Source organism: Periophthalmus magnuspinnatus, chromosome 18 (genome assembly GCF_009829125.3).
Source record: "Periophthalmus magnuspinnatus isolate fPerMag1 chromosome 18, fPerMag1.2.pri, whole genome shotgun sequence".
In the NCBI taxonomy this organism is placed as follows: Eukaryota; Metazoa; Chordata; class Actinopteri; order Gobiiformes; family Gobiidae; genus Periophthalmus; species Periophthalmus magnuspinnatus.
The window spans coordinates 19,809,517-19,823,482 of NC_047143.1; the positions used below are offsets into that span (position 1 = coordinate 19,809,517).

Below are 13,966 nucleotides of genomic sequence, written 5' to 3' on the forward strand. Positions count from 1 at the left end.
AAATGTGATATTGTGACATCCCTAACTGCTACTATTCACTGCCACTAAGAAAATCTGACTGCTGACCTTTTTTCAATCACATCAAGGGTGCAGGTGGTATCAAAAAAGTTACATTACATTACTTTACCTTAAATACACTATTGGTTCATAGCATCCTTATTCTTAAATCCAAATTGAATTGAACTAAAATGTACTCAAATTTCCTGATTGGTCCTACAATAAATCAGGTTAGATTAAATACAATGTTAATAAATAAAATAAAAAGTTGTCAAGAAATGGTGTATGTGCAAAGTAGTGATCCACCTGTTTTTAAAAATCTCTTTTGAGTTATTTTGATTGCATTTTTGTTTACTACATTCCATACGTGTTCTGCCCTCAGAGAGAATCTACAATGTAAATAATCATAAAAATAAAGAAAAAACTGGTATAACATGAAGGATAAGTAATAGTTGGAAACTGAGGGTAAAATGTAAGTGTGAAAAGCAGTATGACATTCCAACAGACACATCCGGTAAATCCTGATGCAACTATACTTTTCTGTTATGGCCACTGAGAGACACTGTGGAGTCATCCATGACATTATGACAAGCACACCTATAGGCTCATGACTTCTCAGGTTAAAAAGCAGGGTCCAATCATACCTGTGGCAGCGCACAAAGAGTTTAGTGACAGGTGAAGAAGACAAGGAAATATGTTCACTTTTTAAACGAAACCAGTTTTAACCTGAGTATATTGCTGCAGGTTAAACATTTTTGAAATCGTATGGTGTCAGTAAACAGGTGAATATTATATTGCTATGGTTCAAACATTGTTGAAATTTTTATGGCATTTTACCGGTAAGTTTAACAATTCATGTATTCTTTTATCATATTGTTGTTATATTTTTTATTATTTAAAAGTGCACTTTGTGACTTTACTGGTGGAACGTCCACTATGCCTGTACATCTCCATGCAGATGTATTGCTTTGCCCAGATTGTTCCACAGTATGGCATTATATATATATATATATATATATATATATATATATATATATATATATATATATATCTGTCTTGCATTTATCTAAATACAGGTGTTTATGGCTCAAGAACTTGAAAAAGTTGTATTCTTACTGTGAGAAGGATCTGACGTGTAACTTGGCCTAGTAGAGTCACTTGCTTATTCTCATTTAGATACATTTAATGCCACGATGTGCAACATTTCACATCATCATCATTTCACTTGAAAAATCCTGAGTGAGTGGCACTGAGGCAAAACTATTGGTAGTAAAACAGACGAATGTGTTTCTTTGCTTGTTTGGCCTAATTTTTGTCCATTGAGTTATTTTCTACTATGATTAAGGAACAATCACATCAAGGGTGCATATACTTTTCCTGGTTTGGTCCTGATTTGAGCTCAATTTTGTCCTGGTGAAGACTTGGTTTGATCCAGTACTAGTCCTGGTTTAACATTAATCAATCTATTAGATTTTATTTATAGAGCACATTACAACAACACAAGGAAGAACAAAGTAAGACAGGAACACAGTGGAAAAATACACAAAGGAACAATGAAGGAATAAAACCCAAAAACCCAAAAGTAGTGCAGTGCTGGGTATTAAAAGCCAGTTGGTTTAACTTTAAACCAACTTAACCAGGGACAGGTCAGAGGTCACCTGAGGGGCAGGCTGTTTCACAATTTACGAGCAGCAATAGCTAAGGAACAATCACCCCTATTTGCACCAAGACCTGGACACGTCCAAAACCATCTGGTTGGAAGAGTGCAGGGTTCTGCTGGGAAGATGGAGGGATAAAATGTCCAAATGATACTGAGGAATAAGACCATGTTTCAAAAATAAACAGTACAATTTTAAAATCAATTCGAAAATGTACAGGGAGCCAGTGGAAGGAGGAGAGGATAGTAGTGATGTGGGTATTCTGGGATAGCCATTGCTTAATATCAGAGAGTGTGGAGAATCTAGGGCCAAGACAGCCTTGAGGAGTACAGGGAAATGGAGCTGTCATCTGCATACAGGTAAAAAGACAGACTGTATTTTTCATTGATGGATCCCAGCGACGGCATGTATAGTGAAAAAAGAACAGAACTGAGAATGGACCCCTGTGGCACCCTTAAGGACAGTGGGGAAGCAGAGAGGTAATAAACATCAACCATAACAGCAAAGGTCCGGTCTGTCAGAGAGGAGCTGATCCATTTCAGGACAACACCTTGGAGACCAACATTCAGAGCCAGATGGGAGAGGAAGAGAGTGTGGTCCTTGGTGTTAAAGCGGTTTTAGCATCCAAAGCTAAAAGAATGTCGTTATGCACCTTCAGCAAAGCACACTCACTGCTGTGACCTGCTCTAACACCCGATTAAAAAAAACATCTAGAAATGTACTAAACTTAGCTAGCAAAAGAGAAAAATATCCCAAAGAAACAATGACTTGATTACCCAGTTAGCTATGCCTGCTTTAAAGGTACACTGCATAACTTTTCTAGTGGTGGATTCTAGGGACATTACAGGCAACGCACCAACATCCTCCATGAAATAAGCTCCATGAAAACATGCAGGTGGTATCAAAAAAGTTACATTACATTACTTTACCTTAAATACACTATTGGTTCATAGCATCCTTATTCTTAAATCCAAATTGAATTGAACTAAAATGTACTCAAATTTGCTGATTGGTCCTACAATAAATCAGGTTAGATTAAATACAATGTTAATAAATAAAATAAAAAGTTGTCAAGAAATGGTGTATGTGCAAAGTAGTGATCCACCTGTTTTTAAAAATCTCTTTTGAGTTATTTTGATTGCATTTTTGTTTACTACATTCCATACGTGTTCTGCCCTCAGAAAGAATCTACAATGTAAATAATCATAAAAATAAAGAAAAAACTGGTATAACATGAAGGATAAGTAATAGTTGGAAACTGAGGGTAAAATGTAAGTGTGAAAAGCAGTATGACATTCCAACAGACACATCCGGTAAATCCTGATGCAACTATACTTTTCTGTTATGGCCACTGAGAGACACTGTGGAGTCATCCATGACATTATGACAAGCACACCTATAGGCTCATGACTTCTCAGGTTAAAAAGCAGGGTCCAATCATACCTGTGGCAGCGCACAAAGAGTTTAGTGACAGGTGAAGAAGACAAGGAAATATGTTCACTTTTTCAACGAAACCAGTTTTAAACCTGAGTATATTGCTGCAGGTTAAACATTTTTGAAATCGTATGGTGTCAGCAAACAGGTGAATATTGTATTGCTATGGTTCAAACATTGTTGAAATTTTTATGGCATTTTACCGGTAAGTTTAACAATTCATGTATTCTTTTATCATATTGTTGTTATATTTTTTATTATTTAAAAGTGCACTTTGTGACTTTACTGGTGGAACGTCCACTATGCCTGTACATCTCCATGCAGATGTATTGCTTTGCCCAGATTGTTCCACAGTATGGCATTATATATATATATATATATATATATATATATATATATATATATATATATATATATATATATATATATATATATATATATATATATATATATATATATATATATATATATATATATATATATATATATGTCTTGCAATACAGGTGTTTATGGCTCAAGAACTTGAAAAAGTTGTATTCTTACTGTGAGAAGGATCTGACGTGTAACTTGGCCTAGTAGAGTCACTTGCTTATTCTCATTTAGATACATTTAATGCCACGATGTGCAACATTTCACATCATCATCATTTCACTTGAAAAATCCTGAGTGAGTGGCACTGAGGCAAAACTATGGGTAGTAAAACAGACAAATGTGTTTCTTTGCTTGTTTGGCCTCATTTTTGTCCATTGAGTTATTTTCCTTCGCTCAAATTTAATGGCTCATACCCCACAACAACGAATCTGCTCAACACGCGGACTCAGAAACATGTTATTTAAGAAGGGTAAGGTTCACTTCAGCTGTGCCTGATCCCAAGTCTGTATCAGTAGTTGCGTTTCACCCATCTTGTTTTTAAAATGCATTTTGAAGCTTTGCATAAGTAACGATGGGTAGAAACGCATAAGAGTATTATATAAAGTATTCGCTCGCTTCAGGCGGATTTTGATTTAAGTGCATAACAGTTAGCGCTCATTTTGGAAGATGCAAACGCATTTAGCCGCATTAAATCACTAGGTGAATATATATATATATATATATATATATATATATATATATATATATATATATATATATATATATATATATATATATATATATATATATATATATATATATATATATATATATATATAAACACGTGACCTTCGGACTGCCTGCACTGGAGAGGAGTGGACACAGGTGATGGACAAACCAGAATAATCCCGTCATGCGAGTTGATGTTGGCTCAAATCCCTCCAGAGGCGCACAGTTAAACATTGCAAAACCTTTAAGGTTCGAGCTAAAAACAAAAGACTGTCCAACTAATGACTTGCCCAGAGACGCACGCGCGCTTCATTAGCGCGTAACACGTGCTCTGATCTTCATTACTGAGTTACTCGGCGAAATGTGTGATGGTCCAGCGTTGGGCACATCAGTTGCGGGACATCAGCGGTCGTTCTTTTTCATCTTAGGTGCAGTAGTTTCTTTCTTTCTGTGATAGATTATGGAGATGTGGTGACCATGCAGACTTCGGCCTCTGGTGTTTGTGTAAACAAACTTTTAAAGGCCCACACACCTGCACCTGTTTTTATTGGTTTATATGGACTTTGGACTATGGAAATTTTGGCAAAGAGTGAGACAGCAGCCTTTAGCTTTGTGGACATATCTATAGCATTGTTACAATGTAAAGAATCCGATAACTTGCCCTATAGGATTAGGGTTGTGATAACACAGAAAACAGGTAATCAACACCCAGTTATGCGCTTTGATGGAAACGGAGATAAAGTGTTTTGTGTGCGACACTCATACAATGTTGCATCACCTCTATAACCAAGCAGGAAGCGGACCTTCCACTGGAAAAGTTATATAGCGCACATTTAAAGTGCATATGACAGGTTAATTATATTCAGGATTTTACTAAAAATCTTATTCTTGTAAAGTTTACCAACCTGCCATGTAATAAAAAGTAGATGACAAAACCTTTATTTTGTTAAATAAAGGTTTAAACTGCCTTCCTTGTGCATTAATTGTGTCTGCATTTTGAATGGAATTTTGGTGTGTACAAAAGCTGTAATATGCATTTTAAAGCAGAACTAAGTAACATTATATATATATATATATATATATATATATATATATATATATATATATATATATATATATATATATATATATATATATATATATATATATATATATATATATATTGTGTGTGTATTTTCAGAAGGGAGCTGCAGGGGGAGCTCTGTCTCTGACAGTTACTTCGACTTTGAATAACACATTTTAAGACAATATTATTTGATTATCCAGCAGATCTAAGTCTTTCTTTATTTTTTATCTTTTTAGTCCATAAAGGATGATGAAAAAAAGGCTGTTTTTTCTCTGCCCTCTTATCTGCATTGTCAGTACTGGTATGTACCACTATGGCTACTGGAACTGGTGAGTAACATAAATTGCCTTTTTTTAGTCACATCATCTATTAATTGTGCACTATGTCACTTTTCTGGTGGGGATCTGCTACCTGTTTGTTTTCAACAGGAGATGTTCTTGTTTTGTCTAGAATATTCCAAAGAACAGCATTCAACTTGGCTATATTATTCAATCACAGGTGTTTTTGTTGCAAAAAATGCCTTGAAAAACATGTATTCCTTCTGTGACCAAGAACATCCCAGACATTACACATATGACTTGTAACTTCGCCTGGTGAGACAGATATGTTTAATGACATCTGGAGCAAAGCAATAACATCTCCATTGAGACAAACAGGTGGCAAACCCCCCGCCTACACATAGATTACATAGTTACCTTTAAAGCCGTGCTGCCTAATTTTCAAATCATTGAGGGAGGAGATACTCTTCTACAAATTGTGAAGTTAACCCCAGCTTCAAATATGTATAAAAGCCCCACTGTGAAACATTTGAGCCCATAAACTGACAAAATTTTTTTAGTTAAATATGATTTTAGGTCAAGTTTCAGGCCAACAGCACACAAAACAATTGGTAAATAGTCACATTTATATATTGCTTTTCTACCTAAGGCACTCAAAGCATTTTACCACTCACCCATTCACACACCAGTGGGTCAGTGGATTTTTATGTCGAGAGCAGGATTTGAACCCACAACCTTTGGATCAGTGGACAAGCACTCTACCAACTGATCTACTGTCACCCAATTGACAATAAATCAACGTTAATAACCAAAATATAATTGTAAATAAAATTCTATTTCACATTGATGGATTTGACTGCAACACGTAGTTACAGCAGGAATTTTTAGCTCTGTGATTAAAATGTTGTATGCTTTCCAAGGCATTTTTGATGATTGATAATTCATGTACTACAATAAAAGCCTTTTATTTGATTCATTCATTGATGTTGAATGTTATATTACATTGCATTTTGTGATCAGTTTATAAGTTGTGTGTAACATGGTGTTTGTATCTTCTTCTGTAGGACTAAGGATCTCATTGAAGACCAGACCTGCTTTTTGAAACCTAACAGAGATTTAAGGCCAAAGCACACTAATGTGGTTTTCCTCAAGACTCACAAAACTGCCAGCTCCACAATGCAGAACATGCTATTCCGCTTTGCTGAACGCCATAACCTCACAGTGGCTATACCAAAAGCCGATTTCCAGTTTTCTTACCCAAACCGATTTCAGGCCTCTTCAGTTCATCCGTACACTTTACCACCCAATATCATCACAAACCATATGAGGTTCAACAAGAAAGAATTGAAGAAATTAATGCCTCCGGATTCAGTTTACATCACCACCATGAGGGAAACTAGTGCAATGTTTGAATCCTTGTTCGTCTACTGCTATGTATCCTCGCAAAGTATCCGTAGGGTTCCTAATAGATCACTAGAAGTCTTTTTGGAAAATCCATTCAAGTACTACCACCCGACTGAAAACGATTCCATGTACGCACGAAATTGTTTGACTTTTGACCTGGGGGGAGACAAGGATAGTACCGACATAGACTACGCTCGGGAGTTAGCAGCCGAAGTAGAGAAGACATTTTCACTGGTCATGATTTCCGATTATTTTGACGAATCGCTCATATTGTTACGCCACCTCCTAAATTGGGATTTTGAGGATATTGTCTATTTTAAAGCCAATATGAGATCCGAAAAAGCGAAGAAGAGGATTACTCCTGAGCTTTCTGCCAAGATCCGTGCCTGGAACTCAATTGATGCCTATCTTTTTGACCACTTCAATGCCTCATTATGGCGGAAGCTCAATGCAATAGGCTTGAAGTGCGTCGCCAGAGAGATACAGTTGTTACAGCAAGCTCAGCAAAACCTGGCAAAGATCTGTTTTGGTGAAGAAGCACCTAGACTTAAGTCTGCCTCTAAGATTAAAAACACTAATTTGAAACCATGGCAACCAGGAGATGTGGAGGTAGTGGGTTATGAACTCGTCTCCAACTTGACTCTGGATACCCGTAGACTTTGTACTAAGCTCACGATGCCAGAGCTGCAGTACACAAGCGCAATACAGGAAGCCCAGTCGAAAAGATACTTGAGGAAACAATCTTAAGACCCAAGTTTGCAACGTGAATGATGTGGTTGCTTTGCTTGCAGTGTGGCATTAAACTTTTCTATCTCCAAGGTGACACGCAGGTGTGCACTGCCAGAGACCCTGTTCACACAAAGAATGCAAGTTTTTCAAGGTATTTTTCCATCAATAAAATCTCTGTAAAAAACTGCAATTGAACTCATAAAAAGTAGATAATGCCAGGCAAAGCAATTATAATTCCATGATGCCAAGTAGGAGGCGGAAAAGTTACATAGTGCACCTTTAGTCAAAGTCATTTGACTAAAGGTGTTCTTTGGGTTGCCATATCAAACCAGATAAAACCAAAATGACTCTCTATTGTGATATGATGTGTCTGAATGTTATCACAGCTAAAGGCTCATGTATCTGCCCTCTCTCTCCGCAATCACAATTACCAGACCTGACACTTAAATAAACACTGTGTAACTTCCTGGAGGAACAAGGAACATTCTTTGTAGGCTGACAGTGGCTCAGTGGTTAGAGCACTGGTTCAGTCCAAGTTCTGTTGGTGTGTTCTTAGGCAAGACACTTCACTCACATTGCCTAGAATGAATGCCGGGTGTGTGCGAGTGTCTGTGTAATCCCTCAGTCGTCCAGGTCTGATCCATAGCAAACAACGAAATTAAATCTGTCACCTGGACATATCATTGCAGGAGTGAAGACACTTCTTCAGTTCTAATCAGATTGCTGGTGGCCACTACTTTGTATCTATCTGAAGGGAGGGGTTAACTACACTGAAAGTGTAAACAGCTATTGTCTCTAGTTTCAGATTAAACAACCCTATTCAACCTTTAACGACCCTGCTATTGTTTTCTTTATTTTGGGTCTGAGGATAGAGTTGTAGATTGGTGAGAGATTATGTATCAGGCCCCCATTTCTGTTTAAGGAAGGATTCTCTTTCCTAACAGAAATAGCTTCTTTAACTCCCCTCTCAAAGCATTTCTTTTCTCTGGCTAAGATCCTAACTTCACTATCTTCAAAGTAGTGGTTAGTGCCTTTTAGATGGAGACGTACAGCGGACTGGGGTCCAGAGGAACTCTTGTGCCAGTGTTGGTACATTCTCTTAAGGAGTAGCTGTTTAGTTTCTCCAATGTAATGCTCACTGCACTCTTCACTACACTGAATGGAGCAGACTACATTGCTTTGTTTATGACTCGGGGTTTTGTCCTTTTGGTGAACCAGTTTCTGTCTTACAGTGTTTGTAGGTTTGAAATAGACAGGAATCTCATACCGTCTGAAAATTCTCTGAGGTTTTTCTGACACACATGCTGTGTATGAAATAGTTGCACCTTTCCTTCTAGGTTCAGATTCCTGTTCTGTTTTTTTTTAGCTCCCTTAGACATATTGAAGGCCCATTTTGGATATCCACATGCAGAGAGGACTTTCTCCATGTGTTGTTCCTCCTTCACTTTTCCCTCTGTGTTCGTGGGCACCACTTGAGCTCTGTGTTGTAGAGTACGGATAACTCCAACTGTTTACAGTTTCAGTGTAGTTAGCCCCTACCTTCAGATAGATATAAGGCAGTGGCCACCAGCAATCTGATCAGAAATGAAGAAGCGGCTTGGATGAGCAGCAAAACGTCTTGAATAATTTGTTGAGTTGACAGATTTAATTTTGTCTTTTGCAATACAAGTGTATGGGATTATTATTATTATTATTATTATTATTAGTAGTAGTAGTAGTAGTAGTAGTAGTAGTAGTAGTAGTAGTAGTAGTAGTAGTTAGTAGTAGTAGTAGTAGTAGTAGTAGTAGTAGTAGTAGTAGTAGTAGTAGTAGTAGTAGTAGTAGTAGTAGTAGTATTACATTTACATTTTATGCTAGGAGTCAGTTTTGTGAAGTTTCAAGCCTGCTCAGAGTAAGGACATGTTTTTCAATAAAAACATCCATAATGGAAAAAAAAACATACTTTTGTTGTATTCTATTTTTTGCCTTGTTTTGGCTTCCTCCCTGCATACAAATAAAAAGAAAATGAAATTAACATAAGAATTGGCACCAACTGAGCCAAAAAGAATATTCTGCAGGGACTGGTGTGGTTGGGATAGATAGTTTGGGTTAGAAGGGTTAAAAGTTAAATGGTAGGTTTTCATTATTTTCTGATTATTATTTGGTTTGGTGGAAATGGGATAGTACCTGTGCTAAATATTTATCCTACTTTTACATTAGTCACTGCAGTTTGTGGGGGGGGGAAGTAGAAAAGAAAAATACAAAAATACAGGAAGGATCACTGGATTCTAACTAATTCTGCCATGCAAGGAAGGCATTTTTCTGTCAGTTTAAACCTTCATATAGCAAAATAAAAGTGTTGTCATTTATTTTTATTAGTCTTATCATAACTATTGTACAGTTTATACAAGTATAGGTTTACAGTATGGTTGCTATAGTTAACAGTTATGCCAATCAGGCAATCAGGTCTTTTTTTTTCAGTGACAAATGAAATGAAGAAGCTCATTGATCACCTATGATTTGGAAATAAAAATAAAATCTCACCTCAGACTGACAGAGTTTAATGCAATCTTTCAAGAATGTTGTCCCATCACTTATCATTTAGGTGTAAAAAATGGAAGAAAAAAGATGATTATGATATGCCAAGTAAATTGCTCCTGAGAGAAAAAAAAAATGCTCCAAAACTTAGTGGCGCCTCTGGAAAATTAAAATACATTACAATATAGGAAGGAGTGGAGCCTATTTTTTCTTTGTAGGCACATAAAACTTGGCAGGTACATAGAGCATCATGAGATAGACAAAAAAGTATATTAGGCCCCACCTTAAACCACACAGGACGTCTGCCATATTGGCTTAAACACTTGTCCCAGGGTTTTTATCCAACAGACTCCAAACTGAAGAAGCATCATCAAAAATCTGGAATTAAAATGTACATAAGTCTCAGGGCCTGGTCATAATGAACTCTTAATGAAGTGGCCATTTTAAAGTTATAATAATTCCTGTAACTTTTGCAAACACCCTCAGATACAGATGAACCAAATGTAGTGTTTGTGCATTTTGGTGACCTGGATAAAATAATGTGTGAATTAAAATTCTATTTTTAAAAATGGCTCTCCAGCCTCCCCTGCAACATTAAAATTGGTCGGAAATATTTGAAATGACATGTCAAGCCAGTGTTGACAGGCATCCCTAACACTGAAGTGTGTCCTTCTGCAGCCATGAGTGTGGCAAGGGCCCTTTGCTGCACTGCTTGCAGTTTTAATTTTCCTTTCTTTTTTCAGATACAGACGGACCATGTGTGTCCCTGATTGCCTAATCCACTAGTGATTCACCGGTGACCAGACTTAGTGTGTATTCTGGATCCCAGGCAAGCCAGCCCACTCAGAGTAAGGATACAAGTCATTACATTTAGTCATTTACTGCAATTAACTGAATGCTTTTTTTTTTTTTTTCATTTGTGTTTGAATTCTTGCGCGATGTCACTTTATTAGGCGACCCCTAACACTTCTATCAATGCCTATGACACAGTTAGTTGCCCTTCTGTTGTCTCAATTTGGATCCTGGCCAGTTGGGGCTCAATCCTCGCCCCCCTCAGCCTGCAGATCCGCCCCTGGTCACATCACAAGCGCAGACCCACACTGTTAGTGGCTGCGGGGGTGAATAGAGAGCGCGCGGGGGGAGGGAGGGGGAGAGAGGGAGACTCTACACCGCTCGACCGTTTTGTTGCACGAGGAGTCGCGAAGGACCCTCTGATGACAAACGAACAGCAAACCCTCACGAGAGCAGCATCATTCACGCATTCTGTGGAGAAGAGGAACCAATAAAGGAACCAAGCTGCCTACAAGACAAAAACGCCGGTACAACACACGGGACAGCGCGGTGCGAGGAGAGGCAACCGGGGATAGGGACACTGGAGAGGGACAGACCAGCTCTGGTACGGCCGTCACATCACGCTCCCAGCTCGGATTTGAAATGACTACGGTGCGTATAAGGATGCCTGCGCTCCCATTGTGTTGTAACGTCTAGCTTGTCCTATGTGCCCAATACACCAAATTGGAGATTTACAGGCAACGTGCGTGATACAATAAGGTAACATAATGTCGTTAATATTTCCAAAAGGACAGGTCATTTTACGTGTTTGTCCATTTTTGCGTAGCCTAGAATTATTAGGCGTTTTTTTATTAAGATTCAGGCCACTTTGTTGGAACCGCAATACATTTGGCGTGTGGCATTTCTCCTAAAATTTCATGTGAGTTGGTCCGTGTCTCTCTCTGTAGACTAAGGCGTGTTTTAGGGGGTGCACTGTTGTTGTTTATACCGGGTGACGATGAGGGCAGCCAGGGGGACGTGCGCTGTTCTGTGCGTATTCTCCAGTCCTGTGATTGATTTCGCCTTTTCGGTCAGATAACGTGCGTAAAACACCTATGCTCATTGCTCCGGTACCGGATAGAGTGCAGCCAGTCACTCTTTAGTAAAAAATGCATGCTTTTTACGCGTTTATAAGCAATCCACACAGTATAAAACGCGCAAATACATGGATTTCTTATTGAATGTATCTGAGCTGATTGACTAGGCGTGTCAATATTGTGTAGGCTTTATTGTAAATTAATTATGAATAGTGGAAATTAAGTTTATCAACTACTCTGTTCAACGTGGAAGATTTAAAAAAAAAAAAAAAAGGCTATAAATTAAGTTTGTAGGTCAGAGTGGGTTCAAAAATAGAACTTTATTACAAAAGTGCATCATGCGCCTAAACACATTGCCCTGGTTTCAAAAAGGACAGAAAATCGTTTTAGGCTAATGTCAACTCTCTCAGGCATATCTTAATCAAGTTGTGCGTATTTGTCTAAAACTCTTTTGTTTATGGTGGTTAGTTCTTAGTAGTTGTAATGTTAAAGTTACGAACACTATTGATCCCTGTGGGGAAATCAGTCCTCTGCATTTGACCCATCTTTCAATGTTGCTGCATGGGGCAACCTGTCAGGAGCAGTGGGTGTCAACATTGCAGCACCCATGGGACCCAAATTTCCAGATCATGCATCAGGATTGGTCATGACTGCTTTAGCTGGAGGATTTTACCCGATTGTGCCTGTTTCGGTTTGATGAAGGCTTGTATTCATTACTAGATCACACATTTAAGTAAAAATGAATACTGTCCATGCTGGTGTTTTTTTCTCTGAGGCAAGGTACAATGTATTTGAGAAAAATGTGTCTTGCTCAGAACAGATACAAGCATCTCTTTACGTCTGCATCCTGTCCTGTCTGCATCTAAAGAGTTTTATTGTCCGAGAATCAGGAAAGGGTTGCTTAACATGCTAGTTTTTGTTATCATTTCCGTGACGGCAAACTTTGCTGTGTCTTCTGAAAGTTGTGAAAAGCGCTCATAAACTCATTGCTGTGAATATTTAGGATGCTCGGATTGTGTAATAACTGGGCCACTGCAAACTGTTTAAAATGAATTAGTTCTGTTTTTCACGTTTTAAGATGCTTTTAACCTATATAGTATTTTGAGTCTGCTCTCTGTGTCCACTCACCACTGTCAGTGTCTTTAGCTCTAGTCCTCTAAATTAATTGAACTGCACACTGGGATTAACCAGATTAGATTACGCGTGTGAACCTTTGCTGCCTGAGGAGAGGTGCAACGATTAATGACAAACTATTTTTATCTGCTGTTTCATTGGTTGGGCATGTAACCCTAATTGTTGCAAGTTCATTCAATATTTTCAATACACTTTGGTTTCATTCCAAGTTGTAAGGGCAGCTCATTCCAATATAGTTATTATGTATTAGAATATTATCTAGTCTTTTAACTTTTGAAAAATCAGTGAGGATGCAAACCTTAAACTCATCTGCTGCTTTGATAAATCACTTTAACTTTAATACGTCTATGTGAATTGTCATCTCATTGTTATATTTCCTAAAAGTATCTGTCCAAATCAAGAACATAATCTATGGACAACTATAGGTCAAATACCATACTTTACACAATTTGAATGGTAAAGCTGTATTCATATAGAGACAAGCAGGTACAAGAAACATCCTCAGCAATCTCATCTCCAAAGTGGACAGGCTGCAGTTTGCAGATGCCTCAGATCAATTTTGGCAAAATATCCCATTTCAATTTTTCTGACAAGCATTGCAACTGAGATTAGATCGGCAAGTTATGTTTTAATCGTTGGAATCTGTTCACAAGTTCATGTTTCAAACACATTTGAGAGAAAACAAAAATTTGAACTGCAAAACCATTACAAGAACCACATGCATTTCAGAACATGTTTGTGAGGGTCTAAACTACAGGATTAGTAGGTTTTAGACACAAAGAGGAAATATGGTACTTAACT

The 13,966-nt window shown here is 37.8% G+C and overlaps 2 protein-coding genes across 2 annotated transcripts in view; both read left to right on the forward strand.

The window, feature by feature from the left end:
- The first annotated feature begins 2,060 nt into the window (after positions 1-2,060).
- LOC117386086 (galactose-3-O-sulfotransferase 3-like) lies at positions 2,061-7,664 on the forward strand. The gene is made up of 2 exons (XM_033983392.1): positions 2,061-2,134; positions 6,578-7,664. Exons 1-2 carry the CDS (start codon positions 2,061-2,063, stop codon positions 7,662-7,664), a joined length of 1,161 nt encoding a protein of 386 aa, XP_033839283.1.
- Positions 7,665-11,354: 3,690 nt separating this feature from the next.
- Positions 11,355-13,966, forward strand: part of gal3st3 (galactose-3-O-sulfotransferase 3) — a 38,533-nt gene continuing 35,921 nt past the window's right edge. The window contains exon 1 of the mRNA XM_033983806.2: positions 11,355-11,606. The gene's annotated coding sequence lies outside the window, so the exon portion shown is untranslated. The remainder of the gene's footprint in view (positions 11,607-13,966) is intronic.